The sequence below is a fragment of the Camelina sativa genome, chromosome 14 (genome assembly GCF_000633955.1).
Source record: "Camelina sativa cultivar DH55 chromosome 14, Cs, whole genome shotgun sequence".
Lineage (NCBI taxonomy): Eukaryota > Viridiplantae > Streptophyta > Magnoliopsida > Brassicales > Brassicaceae > Camelina > Camelina sativa.
Window position 1 is genome coordinate 23875653 of NC_025698.1, and position 22725 is coordinate 23898377.

The window sequence follows — 22725 nt, forward strand, 5'->3', positions numbered from 1 at the left end:
AAATATTAACTTCTAAATAAAAACCTAAATATACCTAATCTCACTATAAATACAATGGTTTTCGAACCATTGAAATATCTCAGACTAAAATTTGACAAGCAACTTCACCTCTTTTGTCGACAAACCAAAATAAAGAAAAACTCATCCTCTTATAAAACTATTATCTGATATTGCGATGTGTTTATCCTCTTACAAAACTACTATCCGATATTGCGGAGTGTCTATTGTCCTACAAAACTACTATCCAATATTGCAGTGTGTTTGTTTTCGTGAAAGACTACATTCTACAAACTAATTACTCTATTAAAATTTTCCAATTTACTGTATAACCCCAAATATACAAATAAACACTATATAAACAAAGAAATAAGTCAAAAAAAAAAACTACATTACAAAAATACAAATTACAAAAAAAAAGTAACTAACAAAATATATAATCTCGTGCTAAGCACGGGGTATCACCTAGTTAAAATTAGTATTTCTACAACACAAACTCACATCTATAAGTTTAGGAACAATTACAGAATAAGGCATTTTATTTTAATTTCTTATCAATTTAGGACGGTTAGTCCGGACTCTCAAAATAGGCATTTATCTCAGTAACCAAAAGACAGTTTTAACCTTGAGTCTCATTGTAACGCAATTCAACTTTTTTTTTCCTCTCGCTTCAGATTTTACCGGCCAACCGCCGTGAATGGCCAGATCTCTCTCAATCGATGCAGCTGACCGCCGGTCATTTTGATGGGTATAAAGGCATCCGATTATCTCCCTCTTCTCTGCAGTTTCTTCGTTTTATTCATAAAAATTGAAGGAGAATTTTGATTTGTTTAGTGTTTATGATTTCAAACCCTTGGGTTCACAAGATAGTATCCCCTTAGGGTTTAAATTTCGACAAGATAGTTGAGAAGCCATGGTTTTGGTCAGAAGAAAAAACAAGAATTTTGATCGGCAGCAAAGATTTTTCTGATCGGTTTTGTCGTGAAAAGAGAAGGAAGAAGAAGATACAGAGGGACAAAACTGAAATTTTCTCTAAGCCAAAATACCTATATCTGAGAGTATGGATAATAATCCCTGATTTCAAAGATTTGGTCCAACAAAGGCCCAAATCAATAAATATCCCATAAGGTTTATCAATCTCTTATCAGGTCATTGTACCTACCGTTTAGGAGTTAATTCCTACCCAAAAAAATAAAATAACAATGTCTTGAGTTAATTTTGCAAACAAGAGAGAAGGGCTTTTTTGAAAAGATTTGGAACAAAGCCCATATAAAAATACAGTCGGTTTGGTTTGTTTTCCACATAACATGTTCTACGAGCAAAAGAAAATATATACTAGCAACTTTTAAAATCCACCAAGAAATACAATATCACGGAAACCCTAAGTCATCTCCCTAACTAGAGATGATTTGGACGACGCAAATTCTTCAACGACAGTCGAGACGTATTCTCGCTAATCATAGTATCAAAGGTACTTGTTTGACTCGTCGCTCCTACAGAACCCAATCGGCTGTGAAGACGTATTTAGAAATATGGAGGGAAGAACAAGGGGATCAAGTGAAGCCCTCTTACGTCAGAGGCCTCGTCGAAGATCTTCGTTTAACTGAACAGTTTTCTAAAGCCCTTGAGGTTAGTCTACTAAGTTCAATATACATAGTATAATCTCTCACTCGCGTAGTATATATAAGTTTTTGATATATGAACTCGTAATTTGTCAGGCATCAGAGTGGATGTGTGAACAAAGGATATTTAATGTGTTTCCGGAAGATTATGCAGCCCGGCTTCATCTGGTTGAGACTGTGCTTGGTTTGGAAGAAGCGGAGAAGTTATTTGATAGCATCCCCGAAAACATGAGAGGTTACTGTCTACGATACTCTCTTGAAATCTTACACTAAATCTGAGAAAACAGTACTAGATAAAGCTGAGGCCACGTTTGAGAAGATGAGAGATCTCGGTTTCCTCTCGAAACCTTCCCCATACAACTCGATGGTTTCTCTCTACGGTAAGCTCCAGAAACAAGACGTGGTCAAGAAGCTTCAACGTGAAATGATGGAGAAGAATATAAAAATCGATGAACCCATTAGGAATATTAATGTTTTGAGAATATTGAAGGATATAAGAATTGAAGTACTATAACCCTTCTGGAATCAAAACAAGAAGAAAGGAAAGCTAATAGATGATGAATATCGAATTAGGATTAGCTATTTGTTGAAGATGGATGATGTACAAGAAGCAGAGATGAGATATAAAGAGTGGCACATGGAAGATACGGGACCGCAGCTGGATATGAGCGTACCAGGTTTGCTGATTTCTCGGTTTCGTGCGGAAGGGAATGAATCCAAGGTTGAGGAAATAGTTGATTCGATAAGAAGGAAGAGAAATATGATGCATTTAGAGAAGTTAGCAATAGGTTTGGTCTTCTTGGGAATGACTGTTGGCGTGCTTGCAGTTTTGGTTGCCACTATGGTCGCCGTTGTTATTTGCAATGTGTGGCTTTTAAATCAGTATCCCATTTTATGTGCTTTATTTTGCTGGCATCTTATTATGGAGCACCCCATTTTGTTTGCTTCGTTTTTATTGTATACTATCAGTAGATGAAATCCCACAGCTGTTAGCCTGTTACATTTGGTTTTTGTGGAGATTTATTACATTTTAACAGCCCATATATATGTTTTACTTCCAAAGATATTTATATTTACGTTGTGACTTGCATATATACCAAAGAAGCAAAGGATTTACTCTAAATTTAATGTTGCATGCTCAACAACCGCAGAGACCAAAAACTTGTATCAGTTGAACTCTCTTTACATGAAAATAATTCTTTTTTAATGTATGTACATGCATTCTAATGTTTAATAGACTAGACGTAGATGTTAAAAACAACAACTATTACAGTATATGAAGAATGAAGAAGCAAAGACGATAAGAACAGAGGAAGTTGCAGTTAACAAAGACTGAAGTTGAATTTCAGGAGCATTATCAGAACGAACTCCTTTAATCTTTATCTCAAACTAGGTTTCAACCATAGAAACAAAAGCAGGAAAGAAACTGATCACGTCTGACTTATTCCTCAGAAGATATATCAATGTTGCTCTTGAATGATCATCCACAATAGTGAGGAAATATTTATAGCCATCATATGAAGAGACCGAGAATGGACCCCAAGTGTCAATGTGTATCAAATCAAAAGCTTTATTTGTCTTGTTGTTTCTGTTTACAAAGGGCAGATGTCTTTGCTTAGCAAGATGACAATCCTTACAATGATCTGGAGTTATGCTCTTAGAAAATGAAGTAGATAATAATTCTGAAAGAGAACGTAGCTTTTGATTTGACAAAAGACCCAATCTTTGATGTCATGTCTTGAAATCGTTCTTGATGGTTGCACAAACAGTTGGTGAAACTTGATTTGATGGTTGAAATTGCAGGTCCAAAAGATAGAGCTTTTTCTGCAGTACAATCATCAATGCCCGAGTACAATCCTGAATTTCACAGCCATAAGAATCAAACCAAAAACCACACTGTATCTGTGTTGTCAATGAACTCACACTGAGCAAATGGAACTTAAACTATGGAACATTATGCAGAATTAATCTGTCACTGAGTTTAATAGTTCCCAAACCAGCTATTCTCACACCAACTCCATTAGGTAGAATTACCTCTGCCAATCATCTGTTGGTAAAGATTCTTATCATAGGTGACATGGTGAGTAGCACCAGTATCTATTACCCAAGTATCCATGTTCACTATCTTATTAGATAAAGAGTAGTAATAAGAGTGGTTCTCTGCAGATAATGAACAGAAGATATATAGAGGGAAAGAAGGTACCACTAAATTGGCAGATAGTTTGTTTCACACCTGAAGTAGCACCGTGGATGTTGGTGTCATCTGAGGCTGCAGTTTAGAACTCAAATAAGAAACCAAATGTTGAATCTGATCACCTTTGTCAATTTCTGAAACAGAATCAGTGATAGTAAGATTTGTGGAAGCTGGTGATAAGAACTTCTGGTTGGAGTTTGGACGTTGGCTTTTAGGTTTCCATCCAGGAGGAAAGCCATGAATTTTGTAGCATTTGTCAACTGTGTGACCATTCATGCCACAGTTTGTGCAGACTGCAACACCGTTTACTGCAACTTTCTCTGTTCTTATCTTCTTTGCTTCTTCATTCTTCATATACTGTAATAACAACAAAAAAGACAAAATTCTAAAGTTTAGACATCACAAAAGGATCTTGTAATTTAAGACTATAAAGTTTCAAAAAGAGTTGATGATGTGCCAAAATTCTAAGCTATGAGCTCATGCTCATGCATGGCCTGATAATGTTGTCTCTAGTTTTGTTGTAAGCAATTATTTCCTTACAAGTTTACTAATCTCAAGCGAGGACGAAAGGATTAATTAGAAGTTTCATGTATCTTTGGAGTGTTACCCTGATGAATACCAATTTATTTTGGTGACTTTCGATCTTCCGAACCATTCAGTAGGATTGGAAAAAAGAGGTATATAACAAAAAAAAAAATGTGGTCTTTTTGTGTATTTGCTTGTATTTTGAACAATATTTATTCCCTATCTTGGAGCTTTTTTGGCTACAAGAGTATATTCGTTAACCTTTGTTAAATCTTCAAGATATTGTTTATGTGGAAATCTTGTCTTGATGCTCTATGTAGTCACAGATAGTTGTTTTACATATCAGTAGAGCTCTTTTTAATCTAAGTTTTTCGTTGAAGATGCTATTGACAAAAATTGGAAGAAGATCTATTGACTTAATAATATACTAGATATTAACATCCGGTACACCGCAGGCTGAACTTTTTATTTGATGTAAATTTTGGTAATAATTTTTTGTTGTTATTATGTTATTAATAATCTTTTGTGATTATAAATTCTATAATAAATTTGTATGTTAAAAATGGTTTATACAGAATTTATATAATGTTGTTTTAGATCATGCTTCTTAACTACTACCATCGAAAACTTGCTCACCATAATCTTCTGAATCATCTACATTTTAAAAATGGCATGAACAAAGTGATTCATTTACAATTAGTTAAATAAGTCAAGTTCTATGGAAATTATATCTACCACTTGAAGAGTCTGATAAATCATCGTCCCGTATTTTACTTCTATTTACCGGGTGGGTACGTCGTCAATGGTTATGCTTTGTTTGAATTGATTGCTAAGAACCTTTTTTAGCAGTAATTAAATATGTTAGTTCTGTGAATTTTTTTCTAATGATAATATCGAAACATAATAACATATAGATTGTGATGGGGCTTTTCATCTTATTGTTTTCTTCATCTTCCTGTAAATGGGAGAGAAAGAATATGATAGAGAATATTTTAGGTGCAAGTATATCGGTATTTAGTTGTCCTGATTTTTAGTTTTATGCTAATTAATATTTTTTAATTAGATGATTAATTGTCTTTAGTACTCTTAATAATTCTATTATTGTTTGTACTATTTCTAATGGCATTTCATTGTAATTTTTCACACATTCTAATGTTAGTTTTATATTTGTACTTCTCAATTGATATAGTAGTATATTTTCTTATTTAATTTCGATTGATTACTTGATTTTCTAATATATAATAGATTTTAATTTATTATAAAATTTATTTTACAATTAATTATGGACAAGAAAAATTATTAACGGTTCTTAGGGTAATTATTTGGGTAAAGCAAAACTTGTAATCGCTCATAATTAATTGTCGGCTATCATCGTCCTTTTTGCTTCTTCTTCTCCCACCAAAATTGACTTTTCAGGTACCGAAGGAGCTAAACTAAGATTCATTATTAGGGTTCTGCGCCTACTACCACGCTTTGATTCCTTTTCTCTTCTTTAGTTTTTAATCTCAGGCTCGATATGGAGATTGAGAGTCACGTTTCAGTCCCTGTGAAGAATCTTGTTAAAGCCGAGTTCAAGCTTGGGACAGAGAGCTACACCATTGATTCATCAAACAAGGGTGATACTGTATTGGACCAATTGGTTTCGATGAAAGTGGAAAGTATGAAGATACTCAAGGATTTTATCACAAAGCATAATGTTCCAGATGATGATGTCCCCGACCAAATCTTGTCTGATGATGAAGAAGAAGGTGATGATGATGCTTCTCCTGTAGTATGTCCTGTGAAACCCAAGAAGACCAAGATTTGACTTCCTTTTTATTCATCACTCGTTTTCTTGTCTTTTTTTTTTCTATGGATGTGATATTACAATTAAGAAGTACTAGATCTTGAACCTATGTCAAATTTACTATTTGTGTAACAGTTTTGTGTTGTCTAAGAAGAATTATGAGGCTTTGGATCTTGCTAGTTGGAATTTAGAAATGGTAATTGTAATGCTTGAGAAGAGCAAATCCATAGAACGATGTAGGCATTATACAAGAAACATAGATGACACATATGGCCTGTGAGTCTTATGTATAGATATTGGTTAGTGTTACAATTAAGTGGTAGACCTTGAACCTTTGTCAAGCTTGATGTTTGTGCACAATTTTGTTTATCTAAGAATAATATGAGGACTTAGGTAAAAAATATAGAATGGGGTTACTGATTCTTACTTGAAGTTGGTGCCTGGGTTGCGAAGAGCAAAGCCATTGAGAGTTCATTGAGTTATTGGAGAGCTTGGGAACTTCAGTGAGACTGGAAGAACTTAGGAGAACTAGAGGAAATTGCTTGCCTCAATAGACTTAACAGAACCATGGTATTAGGGGCATCGCATTAGATAAATGACTCATAAGCCCTGGGTTTATCTTCGTGTTGGTGTTTCTGTTTGATTGATTCAGGAACTAGTAATGTCTCTCTTCGTAAAATTGCGTTTGCCAGCTCAGTATGTGTAACTTACTAGAGTTGAGTTGGTTGGTAAGAAAAGATACATGACACTTATAAGCCCTGGTTTATCTATATTGTTTAGTGTATGTGTTCATGTGTGTTCGAATAATGTAGGAACTTACAAAGTGTCTCCCCGTAAAGATGAGCTTGGCAGCTAACTTCTTAGAGTTGAAGAGTTAGGTTGGTAAGAAAAGTTCTCGTGTTCCTGTGTTTCTACTTTCTATGACTTGATGAATCCCACCAATGGAGGTCAGAGATGGATTTGTATAACAGCAAAGGCCACAGATACGGGCTAATGAATAGATTGCCGAGGATCTTTAAAGTTGTGTTGAGAATCAATTCATCAAAGAAAGTTTGATACTGTTCACATTCCTCACTATTTGTCTTTCTATTTCGTTGATAATGTCACAGTTACTATCAACTAAGTTTCGTATCTTCTCAGTACTATATGCGTGATAAAATTTCTGCGAAACAAACATTTTATACAGAATTCAAGGTCTGCGATAGATAGAAAAGTAACCTCACTAGTTGAAATGAAAATCACAGATAAACAAACTTTGGGTGAACGATCTCAGCAGAATCATTCAATGTCATTCACAATCTTAACACCACCATTTGTCTGCAACTCACCGAAGCATCGCTAATCTTCCAGACACGCCAAGAAAGAAAGAGAAAAAACAGATGGACAAGCACGCATTAAGCATCATCACTCCAACTTCTCGAGTTCTGACATCCTTTCGATGATTGCCTGCAAGAAAATATTTGTTCCCAACATTTAAAAGTTTAGCGGTTAAGCAAGGGAATGTGTGATACATCTCAGTGAAAGAGGAAAGCTTGAAACAAAAATACACACCCTTTTGCTTGTTTCTTGGAGCTCCCCAGCAAGAATGAATTCATCGAGTATCAAATACACCTTTTAATTAAAATCATAGGGAATTAGTAGCAAGTATTAGAGTACAAACACAGATCAAATCTAGAAAAACAGAAGCATCCACATAAGTAGACACAAATGTGGAATGCTTTTGAGGATGCTGCATACATATATTTATCTACCGGGCATTATGGTCAGCTTAAAATTGGGACAACAAATACAGTGAGAAGAAAACGAGACTAGCTTTTGATTTTGGCAAACACAAGCTTTACTATAGGCCCTTAGAAGCTCCATGGGTGAAAATTTTCAGAACACCCTTAAAAACATTGAATTCACTAAACTAGTTCAAAGCTTCTAAGTAGCGAAAAGACGAAGCAAAATCCCAGGTCTATTCAAAACCAGTGGTTGTACAGTATCATATGCTAACTATAAGGGTGAAAGGATCCAAGGAAGCAGTTTGAGAAACTAAATATATAAGGGGTAATAACAACAAAGGAGGTTTGGTACCTTGTGGAAATTAAACACCAAATCTAGCTCACAGACATTGCTGAAGAAATGGTCCAATATCTCCACAAACAAATGGATACTCTCCAGGTAAGCCAGCTCATTGTCAGTAATGTCCACGCACACGGAGAAAAACAATCCAGCATAACGCCTGTATATTACCTTGTGTGTTCTAAACTGAAAAATATAGTTGTAGAACAGTCTTATCATTTTCCCACATGACAGATTCACAATAATAACCACTGACAAAAGAAAGAAAAAAATGCATTCCAAAATATCCATTTCTTAATCACATTCTCATAAGACACATATCTACTTCTTTATAAAGATCTTAGATGAGTTGGGTTCTGCCTCAGAGCTTCTATTAACATCTCAAACAACGACTAATACCTTCTCAATTGACAAGGCAATGCTCTTCAAATACTCAAATTAGCTTAATGCCTACACTGTGCTAGTATCAATAGCCCTAATGTTGGTTCTTAATCACATTTTCATGTCTCATTGAGGCTTATTTCGAGTTCTCTCCATAAAGATCTTGATACTAAGCACTGACACATAATTACATAAATCAGCTTTTAATGCCTCAAACTGAGAACAATTTCACAATTTCTTCATGGCAAAATAGTGTCTGAAGAGCCCTAATCTCGTTACAACAAGACACAAACCTCAACGAAGTTGGTGAATTTCGCGTCACGATTCACCACTAACCTATGAACCTGGTGTGGGAGGAAACAAAATTAAGAATCAGAAACGAGCTTTGGAGTTAATTGGGAACCTAATAAGAGGACAGAGACGATTTGAAATTGCTTACCTCGTATTCGACCTTGTGCTTCTCGGATTCTTCGAGAGGAACATAGTATTTGGCAAGACGAGTCTTACCTTGTCTGTTCTGCAGTAATATGAATCGGATCTGGACAAATTGAGAGAGAAAGAGAGAGAGAGATTGATCAAAATTGAGGCGTTAAAGATAACATATAAAGAGAACAAAATGGAGAAGAGACAGAGAAGGAAGCAGTACCATTTTCTCAGGGGATGGAGAATTCAGGAAGAATCGTGAGCGATCAGAGGAGACGAGATGTCTTTGGATTTTTCTTCTTTCAGATCTCACTTTGAATTTTCACGAGTACCTTCGAAACAGGTTCTTAAGCCAAACTCTCCAGTCAAATAAATAAAACGAAGTTTTTATGAAAATTATTGATTTAACCAGAAAAATCAGCTCAGAGACCTAGAAAATATTTGTCAAATTAAAAATTCTTTTATTTAAAACTTAATTAACTTTTTTTTTGGAACAACACAAATTTATAGAATGAAATTCAGACTTCTACTTCATCTAGAGTGTTTCATTTAACAATATTGATGATACATAATTAGAATTTTTAATTTGTTCACACAGTAGGGGATACATATGAACCAAACTCGATTAAAAATTCTCTTGTTTGAATATGAACAAATTCTGAAATTAATTCGTGTCCAAAAATTCATATAAAAGAACAGAATGACTTTTGAGAATGATTCTTTTTTTTTTTTTTACTTTTAGTTCGCTGCTCCTCGTAACAATTTTACTGATATATAATATAATGTTCATTAAACAAATGGACCAAGTCTCTATCTATACTCATGAAGTACTACTAAATGGAGTTAGTAACAACCAAAAGAGCAGCACCGAGCCCCAGAAAAGTCTTTGGTATGTTTGATAGCAACGTAATTTGCAAGCTTATGGCCGAGAAGCTCGACTAGTGCATCTTGCTTCTTGCATATACTCTCGATACTGCACGTACTTCTCATAGAGTGCACCGTCATATAGCCACAACAGTTCTTTTACCCGAAACCATCCTTTTGGTATCTTCTTCAATCTTCTCCAGAATTGCAACCATACCAGCTCCTGCTAGACGCCGTCCGCGTTGCACTACTGTGTCACACACTTCCACCACTCTCCTCCTCGCCTCCAGATTCGCTTCCACCTATTTCCAATAGCTCGATCAAGTTGGTAAAGTTATCCAATTCATGGACTGATCCAACAATTTGAAAGATCATCGGTATTGTCCTCGTGTATTTTGCATAGATGCTCATACGAAATTTACACAATAATAATTCATTTTAGGAATTTATCATCATTTTCTTAGCTAATCAATTTTCAAAGGACAAAGGCCTTACCCACGGCCACTTTGAGATACAATATATGTCTATGATTTTAGGATACTGAAACTAGGGATAAACCCAAGCTGAACTGAAATGTTAGTATCCAAATGTGTTTATTATGACCATATTGGCTTTCAAGTTTAAAATGGAACAAACTGAACCCAAATCAAAACATAACCAGAACCGATTCTTAGCTTGTATCATCTATTCAAACAAAAATGAATATCTTGACCAATGCAAAAAGTAATGGCTATATATTAAAGATGCAACTTCTTTGATAGCATTACAACTTAAGAACGGCAATGGATGAAACTCGCAATGATCAAACGGACAGGCTCTCTGATGTAGATAAAGGTTATCTGTGACTCTCCCAAATCTACAAGCTTGAGAGGCTCATGTCGCAGAAGGTTCTTGAAAATAGCCCAAAATGTTTGTTAACTCGGGTTAATAGGAATGAGTCTGTATACTCACATTACTGAAGCACGCTAGGACCCGAGGGACACCCTTGCTAAGACCATCAATGCCAGAGATGAAATCCATCCTAGGTCCAATCCAGTTAAATGGTCTTACAACGGTGAACTCGAGTCGGTTCTGAGCACCCTCAGCTGCAACCACAAACAAGTAAAGTGAAAATGGTCTTCTTTCTAGATACATCTAATCTTCTTATCATGTAAACAAAACTGCATACCATACTCAAGTCTCTCAACCAGTCTCAATAGAACCAAATATGCAAGGGGATACATCTTCTATGAATACATATAAAATTATGGACCCTGTAGAAAACGAGACTAGCATCATTGGTGAGTATAGAAGAAATAACAGATACAGAGTCACAAAAAGAAAGAATCAAGAAAAAGAGATTTATTGAAATGGAAAAGAATTACATCAGCTAATACTTAGTGAACAAAGAAACCACATAATACTAATTCTAACTAGAATAAGAAATCAAATTACATGAGCCATGGCAATGAAGCTTCAGGTGTCATTGACAAGCTTAGGCCTGGATGTTTTAGGATCAATTTCAACTCTGAGACCAATTTGACGGAGTTGAGGCACATCCGCAGATCCTTGAATCTCCAAATCAGCAACCACTTGCTGGTTCTCTTGGTTCCCTTCCAGCAGATTTCTCAGACACCGCAAGCCCCATTCTCTCAAGAAAGGGTTGTCATCATCGGTGACGCACTGCTGCAACATTAAGAAGAGCCCATCTCTCTCCCTGATCTCATCTTGTACCTCTCTCCTTCTGTACGCACAGTTCCCAATCACAGACACAATATCTCTCCTGAATCCTCTGTATGGACAAGGGTTTAATGAAGAAGAAGAAGAAGAACTAGGACTCTGGTGTTGAGCCCTCTTTATTGTTGTTGGAGGATCAAGTCTACGAAGCAGAGCAAGGAGAAGATCTATAAGTCCAGAGGACAAGAGCAACTCAACAGTATCAACTGAACCCTTGTTTTCCTTGTTGAGTTCTTCAAGGCTACCTCCAGCGCAAGCATCTCTTATTAGTACGAGAGAGTAACCCATTACGTCTACCACAGTTGAACCCGTAGGAAGCTCAGATCTTTCACTAGAAGTAAAATCAAAAACGTCAAGAGATTTCTTGAATAATCCAAGAATGGAACAAGTTGCATCCTTGGGGATTGACACTTGTCCTATCCGCTCATTTGCAATATCAGACACCATCCTCAGAAGAAAGGCTTGCTCTGATGTGAACGTCTCATCCCTATGACCAAGAACCGTATCAACAACTTTGTATAATTTGGAGAAGAACTGAGGGAAACAATGGTCTTCAACACAGAGTCTCGAAACAAGTAACTTGAGCCAATAATAATCATCCACAGACCCAACTACAAAAACAATGACAATTTGAATCAGACAAGACCTCAACTTAAATTTGCTGAAATCAGAGATAAACAACCAAATCATTACCGGAAGATGAAGTCCGTATAGTTTCAGCAACGATGGTGAGGCCATCACTGGTGCAAAGCTGAGAAGCAAGATCAGAGCATCCATCAAAGCAAGCATACAAAATCAAACAGAGAGGATCACATGTCTCAAGCCTTCTAATCTTAGAGATTGAGAAGAACCTCTCAGGGAAAAACCGAAGCCACACATCTCTCTGACGTTTCTCTTCTCCGAACAATACAACGTTGGCTAGAACCTGCAACCCGAATCGAACAGTGTCGAGATCTTCCTCCGTGGTTTTGGTTTTCTCTGCAAGCAAGTCGGAGAGGATAGCAAAACCGTCGTGATCGACGAAAGAGTTTTGATTGGAAACCTCGCCGGCGCAGAGATTGCGGAGGACCTTGAGAGAGAGGTTCAGATAATGGCGGGAAGGAAGAAGACGTAAGATATAAGGAAGAATAGCCTTGGAAGCGAGATCGGAGCGCCCTGAATCTGTCTTGGAAGACTCTAGAAGAAACTTCAAGCACTCTTCTAGAGAGTAAGAGGATGAATCCGAAGCAATGAGCAACGGCTGAAGCACCTCTTCCGGTACACCACCACCACTCAGTTTTGGTTCCATTGCAAAAGATTTAGGGTTTAGGGAGAGATCGAGAGAGAAGAAGAGAAAGAGATCGATGCAATACATATCAGAACTTCTACTTCATCTAGCGTGTTTCATTTAGCAGTAAAGAAAAATTTTGGTCCAAAATTATTAGTTCGTGTAAAACAAATTTATTTAAAAATGACCAGAATGATTTTTCTATAGTTCTACCTTCTTCTTGTTCGCTGCTTCTCGTAATGATCTTATTGATATGTAATATAATGTACACACAAACAAAGTTTATATTCATGAAGTACTAGTAAATGGAGTTAGTAGCAGCCAAAAGAGCTGCACCGAGCCCAGACACGTCTTTGGTGTGTTTGATCGCAACGTAACTTGCAAGCTTATGGCTAAGAAGCTCGACTAGTGCATCTTGCATATACTCTCGATACTGCGGGTACTTCTCGTATAGTGCACCGTCCATAGCCACAACAGTTCTTTTACCTGAACCCATCCTTTTGGTATCTTTTTCAATCTTCTGCAGGAGTGCTACTATACCAGCTCCTGCTAGACGCNACGTTTTATTACTGTGTCACACACTTCCACCACTCTCCTCCTCGCCTCTAGACTCGTTTCCACCTATTTCCAATAGCTTGATCAGGTTGGTACAGTTATCCAAATTATGGATGTTATTAGTATTTTTTTCTTAATAAATTAATAACCAACCTCTAGAATGTCGTATAGGACTGATCCAACAATTTGAAGATCATCAGTTTTGTCCTCTTGTATTTTGCATAGATGCTCGGTCCTATGCAAAATTTACACAAAAATAATTCATTTAGGAATTTATCATCATTTTCTTAGCTAATCAACTTTCAAAGGCCTTACCCTCGGCCACTTTGAGATACAGTATACGATTTTAGGATACTGAAACTAGGGATAAGCATATAAACCAAAGCTGAACTGAAATGTTCGTATCCAAATGTGTTTATGACCATATTGGTTTTCCACGTATAAAATCGAACAAACCGAAATCGTTTGACTGAATCAAGATTGAAACTGAATCAAAACGGCAAAACCGATTCTTGCATCATCTATTCAAATTAAAAATGAATAAACCAAAATAAAATAAAGTTTTTTTAAAAAATATAGTCGTTTTTTTATCTAACACCAAGAGAATTTGAAACCAAAATTGCATCAAACCGAAATACTAGTGGTTTTTATTTGATTTAATTTTCTACTAAACCGATATAACCAAAACTGAGCCAAAACCAAAGTGTAAACCGAACTGCACACCCCTAACTACTACTCTTACAATTGACACCATAACCAAATATGGAGTTGGAGATAGACAGTGAGAGAGAAGTACCTGAGTGCAAAGGAAGTGGAGAATTTGACAGGAACGGATTGTCCGAACAAGTCAGTAGTTTCACACATTTGAAGCAAAACCCTCCTAACAATTTCACCAAGGTACATCCCTGAGATCATCTTCTCATATAACTTCATCCACACACAAACAGTAAACAATTGTAAAACTTACGACACCATGCATACATTAACAAAAAAAAACATAATGATGTTAGAGAAAGGATAAGATTCTAGTACATGTTCACCAGGATTCAGGCTTTTCTCATCCATCTCTTCATCAAAAATAGTCCGCGGAAGAATCTTAGAGAACCCTCCCCACTCCGTGTTAATGATCTAATTCCAATGCAAAACAGAGTTGTGCATGAGAACTACGATAAACCTATGTACATATATAACAATCAATAATAATACCGTTGTTCCAGAAAAAAATTTGCTTTGGAGTTTGGGAATGGCATGCTTCTGTTCTACATAACAAGCATTGGTCCCAGTGCCAAGAATCACACCGACCATCACATCCTCATCCCAATACCTTGCTCCAGCTAATGTTCCCACTCCATCATTTACCTTAAACACACAAACATCAACAAAACTTACATTATGCACAAGACAAAGAGTTTCCATCTACTATTTTCAAGATAAAGAAAACATACGAGGGCAGAAACTCGCATATCGAGTCCATGTACTTCCATAGCTTCATTTAAACAAGCAACCACATTTTTTCCTTCCTGCACACAATGTAAGGGGTTGTTAGAGTTAGAAACCAAATAAGATCTTGGAGACAAAACTATGGTCATAACACTTTACACACCATTCCAGACACATTAAAGCCTTTAGTCCACTTGATTAGTGTGCCTGAATCAATAGAGGTTTGCTTCACCGGGAATGAAAAGGTAAATCCTAACTCCCTTTTCTTCCCTTGTTCCAACCGAAACCGCCCCGGATTCTCCTTTGCAACAAAGCTTGCCAACTTAGTAGCAATGAACCCGAAGAGTTCCTAAAACATTCAATTCAGAGACATATACAATCAATAGTTTTTAACTGTAAAACGATTTAAACACTCATTGATGTAACAAAGATATTGATTCATTACCTCACTTGTACCAATCATAAGCTTACGAGGAATAGATATCTGTTCAGATTCGGTAGCAACGACACGCTCTTTTTTCCCTCCTAATTGCACACTACGCACCCGAAAATTCGTACCTCCTAAATCCAACGCATAGAACAACCCTTCCTCATTCCTATATCCAATACAGTGGAATCAAAATATTAGGACTAACACTTTTTTCTTGCTAAAACTAATGTCTAGTTAGTTCGGTCCATAGTAAAAAACTTAATTATCTTTAAGATCACAAAACATAATGTAATAAAAGAAAAGAAAGTAAAAAAGATACCCAGAAGGCAAAGCGTCAACATAGGTCAAGATCATGTCGAGATCTCCACCTCCTTCAACAGCTAGACCGGCTCGCATGTCATCGGCAATGGCGTTGGCTACTTCACGTAGGTACGGTGTAGGAGTGGCGCAGTCCTTCTGAAACTTTGTCAGTACAGGACAGAGTGAAGTCGAGTTAGATCGGACGGCGGACATCACGATGTAGTTGGAGCGGCGGGACGAGAAGGTGAAAGATCCGACGGTTGGGGTGACGACAGGGGAAGCGAACATGAGTGACATTGTCGGAGTTTGGTTCTGTTTTGTAAACAGGAAGATCTCAAAGTCAACTTTGTCTCCCTCTCTCACAGAAGTAAGGTTTTAAACAAGTTCTAGTTGCTCTGCTACTTGCTGCTTTACTTATTTGATTATTTCTATACTGTTGGGGTTTTAGCCTTTTAGCAGAGGGAGTTGTTTTTTTTTTGTCCACTAGAAGATGCAGTGTTGGTTTTTTTAGGGAGGAGCAATTTCTAATTTTCTATTACGTCAACCTATTTTTTTTTTTTCCATATTAAGTGCAATAATTATGACTAGAGCAAATAATTTACATACTACAAGATTGGGATTTGCCGGATATATGGTTTAGAGTTTTTAAAATAAAATAAAATTTAATAAATAACATAAAGTAAATATTTTTAATACGTCAAAACTATCTATAAAAATAAATAGATACACTGAGGTGTTTAATGTGATATTTGGTGTAAAATGTGCGACTCTGCGGTTGAGACTATTAATCATGTTTTTTTTAATGTTCTTGTTCGTCTGAAGTTTGGAATTTATTTATGAATTCGGTCTCGTCAGAGGATTTTCCATATGAGTCTGTGTACTCAAATTTGGATTTTTTTTTGGAGAGATGCCTCTCAATAGGATGATCCTGATCAACTTCTTCAATTAACATAGATTTTATAGCAATCTCGAAGACCATAAATAAAAAAAGTTTTTCAAGGTTTAGAGATCGAGGCAAATAATATAATTGCTCAGGTTTTGGGAGATAAGTTAGCCTGGGAAGAGGCAGGCGCTCTATTTTACAGCGGTCATGTCAGCTCCATCTCTGTCTTCGGATGTCCAAGTTTCTTCACCTCGTTTTTAGATTGATGGTTCCTGGAAAGCAACCAATGTGCCAGGATTGGGCTGATGGTGTTACGTTGGTGAGAAGCGAACCTTGTTGTTGGAGGCAAAACGTCTAAGATGAAGCCTCTCCCCCTGTATTCGGAGTTAGAAGCGTTGTTGTCAGCTATGCAGCGGATACGTATTGCAGGGATCGCTTGTCAACATTTCGAGACTGATTGTGCTGAGTCACTATGGTGCAGTCCCTGAAGATTGGTAATCTTTCTCCAACCTGCTCGATGAGTTTAACTAGCTGGAGTCCTTCCCACTATTCTCCATCTCTTGGATCCCGCGTGCGTCAAATACGAAGGCAGATTGTCTTGCTCGTGCTTCGCGTTTTCTTATCTCCGAAGTTTTTTTTGTAAAATCCTTCCCTCCGGCTTGAGCAACTAACCGATGAATTTCCTTTTAGTTTATTGTTTGGTTGAAAAAAAAAGAGTAAATAGATGCAGTTTTAGTTAAAGAAAGTAGTTGTAGATGAGTTTAAAGTTATTAAAATAAAATAAATTTTTTAAAAAATATATATTTAATTCTTTTTGTAAGTAAAAACAATATATAAAAGTAAAGAGATAAACTTTTAGTTATAGAAAATAGTTACTTTTTTTTGCTGTAATACACTAGTATATATCTATTTACAAATCTATTATGGGGATTTTCAAAAATAATTAATTTAACACATTGTAATTGTGTAAAAAAAAGGTAAAAATGAAAATATTTTTAAAAAAGAGGTATTTTTGAAAAAGGTATTTCAAAAAGGTTATTTATAACAAATTATCATCTATTATCTACATAACCACTAAAAGTGTATTTGTACTCACAAATATATTTTACTGTTAAAATATACTCTTTAGTCTTTACTACTACCAACAAATTGTCTTTATGAACACATTAAATAGCATATTATATGTCTTTTCACTTTAACATTTTTATAGTTACAAAAACGCATAAGTTAATCTTACATACTCCTATTACAATAACAGTCTTTTTGAGTAAATTATTTGTTTGGTAAAAAACAATATTTTTCTTTATGTAAAGGTGAGTATTTACATTTTTTTAAGAAACAGTAATTAATTGTATAATTTTCACAACAATTTTTTTATCTTATATAAAAAGTAATCATTTTTTGGTAATATTATAATTTCAATTTTTTTGATATGTATATATAATTTCCTTATAATTATCTTTTGTAAATTTTAAAGCTGTTTAAATTTTATAATTTTCTTATAATTGTCTTTTAATATTTTTAAAACTGTTAAAAACAAAAATTTTGTTTTACATTTGAAATTTTACAAATGTTTTCTTTTCTGTAAAAGATTTTAAATATGTAGAATGTTAAAAGTGTTTAGCACAAGAAGTAGAATGTAAATGCACTTATTTGGAGTTTTGGACAACGACCGCTTGGTCACAGTGGCTGATACAAAAATGTTAAATTCAAAGACTATAGTTATATCGGATCCTCAATTGCAGGATAATCTAAAGCTTCAACACAACATAACATGTTTTATGTCAAGGTTTTTCAACAGCTGGGACATGGGAAGCTCTCAGGCCTCATGATTCAAAGAAAGACTGGGCTCCCTTGGTATGGTTTAAAGGTGCAGTGCCTAAATATGCTTTGAACATGTGGGTAAGTACCTTGAACCGCCTTCCCACTAGGCACAAACTGAAATCTTGGGGACAGATTCAATCGGATGTCTGTTGCCTCTGTTCTATTGCCTCTGAGACTAGGGACCACATACTTCTGGTCTATGAATTCTCTGCCCAGGTCTGGAAACTGGTATTTAAGAGGATCTGCCCGTGTGTCAGAGGCTTTTTCCTCTTGTCTGGAACTCCTTTCATGCATGCGTTGCTCCTCTCCATATGCCCCAATGCTGCTGAGGAAGACAACCACTAGTAAAACATGTTCATATAGTTACCTACAAATTTTTCCGTAACTATACAGAACAATTCTTCTAGTGAACTGCCCAAGTGGTGGTTTTGTAATCTTTGGCGTCAACGGAACAACATCTTGCACAACTCCATCAGACTATCTCTGCATGTCATTTTTAAGTTTGTCGATTGTGAGATCAGCGACATCATCAAGTCAAGAGACTCCAGGAAATGCTACTTTTTGTAAAAAACCTCAAATTTCATATTAATGATATTTACATGTTTAGCAAAAAAAAAACATAATAGAAAGTTCGAGAGAGGTACGAAATATTTAGAAGGTGAACTTTGGATGGAAACTGTGCTATACGAAAGTTTTGGGGGAAAATGCAAATACAACACACATTATTAAGCAAATTACGTAACCCTATATATACATGTAGAGCACTGTCGATATGAACGTTGGTGAGCTAGTGAAGACTTTGTTTGTGCACATTTTTTTGTTTTTTTCATCATCTAAATACTATTTTTCTTGTTACACAAGTTTGATTGGTCTTTCGTTTGAGACTCTAATTTGAGGAAATGACATATGAAGATGGTTACATATGCTGGATTCTTGTGGTTAAAAAGAGTTCAAGATTCCTTCTAACTTGCGTGACTAATAAACCATCGTCAAAGACTTCAAAATCTTTGAAGCTAAGCTTTCAGTTCTCAACCAGGAGTTCATTAAAAAATCTTGAAATATAATTATATAACGATACTAAAAATATTAACATTTTATTTGAAAACCCTTCCATGCTTGTAAAGGAACTAAAGCTCGAGTCCAAACTCTTGTTGCTTGTAATCGACTCGGTGAATCAAATAAGAACGCTTCGCTTTTAAATGCATCTTTTTAATAGAGTTTAAACTCTTCTGACTTCTTTACTGTGTGTTTTTCAACTTGCACATGAGAATTAAAGAAACTATTTTAATGAAGTGGGGGGGGCAACAAATATACATTGTATACGTACCAATGGAAAAGAACAATCTTCTACAAACGAACATGATGTCTTAATATTACAATCCACTACTTCACACATCCCACTAAAAAACTTACAAATCCAAAATCATGTTAAGTGCAATTCTTTTTAAGCCTCGGAGACTTTGTAGATAACTACAAAGCAGGAAAGTATGGCCTTGGGATTAAACACAACCAAGTCGTCGAGACTTGTGTAGACCCCAGCCGGCCCCGCGACCGAATCATACGAGCCAGAAGCACTTTCATCTTCGGGCACGTCACCCTGCACACGCCTCACTCTTCCTGCAATCACGCGGCACACAAGCATGGCCCTCCGCTGGTCAAAGCACCTCAATACGTCGTGTGCTCTTCCACTGCTAGCAGTGGTCCTCACGCCCTTGATCTCTTCCTTTCCTTCGCCGTTGCCTAAACGCACAGTTTTGGCGTGGAAACCGTGGCGGATAATGGTGCAAACTCGGCAGCCAGGGACAGCTGAGCAGAGGGAGGTCGAGCCACGGGAGCCGAGGGAGCAGGAAACGGTGGTGCAGTGGAACCGGAGGAGCTCGTTGCCGTCGGCGGCAGAACGTGGCTCTTTTCTGGGGGAGGCATGTGCATGGGACTTAATTACGTCGCGACAATCTTCAAACCGTTGGATAGTGCGCTGAGTGTTGTGGACTTTTAATATCCGTTCGATCTTGTAGATGGGACTGTCTTTACGTAACCAGCTAGATTTGAAGATGATGTCCACTATGTTTCGCCCTGAATCCTCTGGTCCCAACTCCGAGACTGTTATCAAAATTAACTACATTACAAAAAACATCTTCACATATGTTTTTTTTGTCGATATCGAGATGAATATATCCTTAAATCAACCACAACAAGTAAAAGGAATCCAAGATTCATATTTTATTATACAAAATCATTAGAAATTTTTTTTATTTGTAATATAACATGGTCAATTAAAATTTCCTATATGATAAAATTAAGAATTCATCTAGTAAAGGTGTAAAAGCCTATTCATATGTTCTGTTATGGTTTGGCTTTGGTTTATTTCAATTCAATTTGATTCGATCTGAAAAATTCATGTAAAAGAATTTGAATTTCATTTTGGTTTAGTACGTATTTCTTCTGTTAGGCTGTTTTTCCTTTCCAGCTCGTTCAAACGAAATTTTAATATATGGTTGAAATTAATATATAAAAACCCGTAGAGTGATAGATTAGTGATGTTGTTTGTCGCCTAATATGTGTTTTTGATATAAAATATTCTAATCTTTGTACCATGAATGAATCTGGAATACAACATATGCTGCTGTACATACATATCCAAAAACAACGACAGGACATGCCAGATTTATGGCCCCAACTACGAGAAAAGAAAACTAAAAGACAGACCATTATTACTAATATTTTTAATTTTTCTCAACTAATTAATAGAAAATTCCAAAACAGGAAATAAAGAAAATTTATTTTTGATAAAAGGCGTTTGATTAAACCAAAAACATGTTCGAGTTAAACTGAACTTTATATATGTCTGCTTTATCAACTAAAATAACTTTATTAAGTCTTCTTGATCTATAATGGATTCGGAACTATGGCTTTATTAATAACATTATATGAAAAGAGATAAATTAATCAAAAAGGGGATGCATTATGCATACCAGCGTGACGAACTGCTTGATGAATCTCCAATGATTCAAGCTTAGGGAAGACCTCCCCACACTGTGGACATGCACATATTCTTGGTGCTATTGGATACCTAATTATGTAAACAAATCGTTATTAACTAATCACTCTTATATTATTTCATTTTGTAATCATGATGATATGTAGATGTTCAAGAAATTGGCACAGGCATTATTCAGAATTAAGTAGTAAGAATAAAAAGTTATGAACCTGCTTGGATCAACAATCATGTGGCACTCATAGCAACCGGATAGTTTTCTGAAGTGCATAGCTTTGGAAGTTGAATACGACGAGTAAGCGCCACAACCGTTGGATCTAACCGATGAAGACGATTCGCGGTTAACGGGTTTTCGGGTCAATAACCGGGCATCTTGGCCTAGATTGCTACTCTCGGGGGAATGATCTGAACAGTGGATCACTCGAGCATTACCGTAAATAACATCGCTAAACTTACAAAGAGAGGAGCCACAAGATGATGAGGTAATCTTTGATGGTTCGTGCACTCGTGGCCCTTCAATTTGTTTGCAACTCAAAAGGTTCTTTATCTGGCTCCATGACGACGACGAAGATGATGATGTTGATGGTACCGTCTTCTGCTTTAGCTTTTGCGTTTGCGTCTGAGGCGGTGGTTGAGAAGTTTTCTTCTTTTTGTTCTTCTTCTTTGGGTCTGAAGATAAGCGCCTTTGCTTGTGGGTTGTTTCTGGTATGAAAGGGAGAGGAGCCATGACGAAAAAGAGAATATCGAAGAAAGCGAAAATAGAATTGAAAACTAGATTACACTCTCTCCAATATATATAGACTATACAATATACAAGAAGTGAGGGATAGGAGAGAAGGAATCTTTGTTGTTTTGTTTGTGTTTTTGGTGGGATGGGATCCGAGAAGACTTAAGTGACCGAGTGGGATCAAAACAATCCAANTGAAGACGATTCGCGGTTAACGGGTTTTCGGGTCAATAACCGGGCATCTTGGCCTAGATTGCTACTCTCGGGGGAATGATCTGAACAGTGGATCACTCGAGCATTACCGTAAATAACATCGCTAAACTTACAAAGAGAGGAGCCACAAGATGATGAGGTAATCTTTGATGGTTCGTGCACTCGTGGCCCTTCAATTTGTTTGCAACTCAAAAGGTTCTTTATCTGGCTCCATGACGACGACGAAGATGATGATGTTGATGGTACCGTCTTCTGCTTTAGCTTTTGCGTTTGCGTCTGAGGCGGTGGTTGAGAAGTTTTCTTCTTTTTGTTCTTCTTCTTTGGGTCTGAAGATAAGCGCCTTTGCTTGTGGGTTGTTTCTGGTATGAAAGGGAGAGGAGCCATGACGAAAAAGAGAATATCGAAGAAAGCGAAAATAGAATTGAAAACTAGATTACACTCTCTCCAATATATATAGACTATACAATATACAAGAAGTGAGGGATAGGAGAGAAGGAATCTTTGTTGTTTTGTTTGTGT

General features: G+C 36.3%; 5 protein-coding genes, 1 long non-coding RNA gene and 1 pseudogene across 6 annotated transcripts; 2 read left to right on the plus strand and 5 right to left on the minus strand.

Annotated features, from left to right (window-relative positions):
- Positions 1402-2899, plus strand: LOC104743924 (putative pentatricopeptide repeat-containing protein At1g43010). Its single transcript, XM_010464952.1, has 5 exons — positions 1402-1626; positions 1716-1854; positions 1907-2124; positions 2212-2501; positions 2857-2899. Exons 1-5 carry the CDS (start codon positions 1402-1404, stop codon positions 2897-2899), a joined length of 915 nt encoding a protein of 304 aa, XP_010463254.1.
- On the minus strand, positions 3172-4184 carry LOC104742287. Its single transcript, XR_002035277.1, has 2 exons — positions 3823-4184; positions 3172-3476 (listed from the first exon to the last, which is right to left on the minus strand). It is a non-coding gene; the product is annotated as an uncharacterized LOC104742287 (long non-coding RNA).
- Positions 5675-6340, plus strand: LOC104742286. Its single transcript, XM_010463277.2, has 2 exons — positions 5675-5754; positions 5835-6340. The coding sequence occupies exon 2, from the start codon at positions 5855-5857 to the stop codon at positions 6143-6145; it is 291 nt and encodes a 96-aa protein (XP_010461579.1). The 5' UTR covers positions 5675-5754; positions 5835-5854; the 3' UTR covers positions 6146-6340.
- LOC104742284 (AP-2 complex subunit sigma) lies at positions 7234-9377 on the minus strand. The gene is made up of 6 exons (XM_010463276.2): positions 9216-9377; positions 9009-9107; positions 8863-8913; positions 8201-8374; positions 7676-7735; positions 7234-7570 (listed from the first exon to the last, which is right to left on the minus strand). The coding sequence occupies exons 1-6, from the start codon at positions 9216-9218 to the stop codon at positions 7529-7531; spliced, it is 429 nt and encodes a 142-aa protein (XP_010461578.1). The 5' UTR covers positions 9219-9377; the 3' UTR covers positions 7234-7528.
- LOC104743925 (ataxin-10-like) lies at positions 11312-12860 on the minus strand. Its single transcript, XM_010464953.1, has 2 exons — positions 12266-12860; positions 11312-12183 (listed from the first exon to the last, which is right to left on the minus strand). The coding sequence occupies exons 1-2, from the start codon at positions 12858-12860 to the stop codon at positions 11312-11314; spliced, it is 1467 nt and encodes a 488-aa protein (XP_010463255.1).
- On the minus strand, positions 13068-16034 carry LOC104742283 (annotated as a pseudogene).
- Positions 19568-22116, minus strand: LOC104742289. Its single transcript, XM_010463281.2, has 3 exons — positions 21479-22116; positions 21244-21341; positions 19568-20371 (listed from the first exon to the last, which is right to left on the minus strand). The coding sequence occupies exons 1-3, from the start codon at positions 21991-21993 to the stop codon at positions 19716-19718; spliced, it is 1269 nt and encodes a 422-aa protein (XP_010461583.1). The 5' UTR covers positions 21994-22116; the 3' UTR covers positions 19568-19715.

What these genes read in the sequence shown, in the direction of transcription:
- LOC104743924 (XM_010464952.1), top strand. Translation starts at nt 1,402, where the DNA reads ATGATTTGGACGACGCAAATTCTTCAACGACAGTCGAGACGTATTCTC. An exon ending in AGTTTTCTAAAGCCCTTGAG is followed by an intron (nt 1,627 to 1,715) that starts GTTAGTCTACTA and finishes GTAATTTGTCAG; the next exon opens with GCATCAGAGTGGATGTGTGA. An exon ending in CATCCCCGAAAACATGAGAG is followed by an intron (nt 1,855 to 1,906) that starts GTTACTGTCTAC and finishes CTGAGAAAACAG; the next exon opens with TACTAGATAAAGCTGAGGCC.
- LOC104742286 (XM_010463277.2), top strand. Translation starts at nt 5,855, where the DNA reads ATGGAGATTGAGAGTCACGTTTCAGTCCCTGTGAAGAATCTTGTTAAA.
- LOC104742284 (XM_010463276.2), bottom strand. An exon ending in TGGTGTTTAATTTCCACAAG is followed by an intron (nt 7,736 to 8,200) that starts GTACCAAACCTC and finishes TTTAATTAAAAG; the next exon opens with GTGTATTTGATACTCGATGA. An exon ending in TCCAAGAAACAAGCAAAAGG is followed by an intron (nt 7,571 to 7,675) that starts GTGTGTATTTTT and finishes ATTTTCTTGCAG; the next exon opens with GCAATCATCGAAAGGATGTC.
- LOC104743925 (XM_010464953.1), bottom strand. Translation starts at nt 12,860, where the DNA reads ATGGAACCAAAACTGAGTGGTGGTGGTGTACCGGAAGAGGTGCTTCAG. An exon ending in TATACGGACTTCATCTTCCG is followed by an intron (nt 12,184 to 12,265) that starts GTAATGATTTGG and finishes TTGTTTTTGTAG; the next exon opens with TTGGGTCTGTGGATGATTAT.
- LOC104742289 (XM_010463281.2), bottom strand. Translation starts at nt 21,993, where the DNA reads ATGGCTCCTCTCCCTTTCATACCAGAAACAACCCACAAGCAAAGGCGC. An exon ending in ATGATTGTTGATCCAAGCAG is followed by an intron (nt 21,342 to 21,478) that starts GTTCATAACTTT and finishes TTACATAATTAG; the next exon opens with GTATCCAATAGCACCAAGAA. An exon ending in TCAAGCAGTTCGTCACGCTG is followed by an intron (nt 20,372 to 21,243) that starts GTATGCATAATG and finishes TTTTGATAACAG; the next exon opens with TCTCGGAGTTGGGACCAGAG.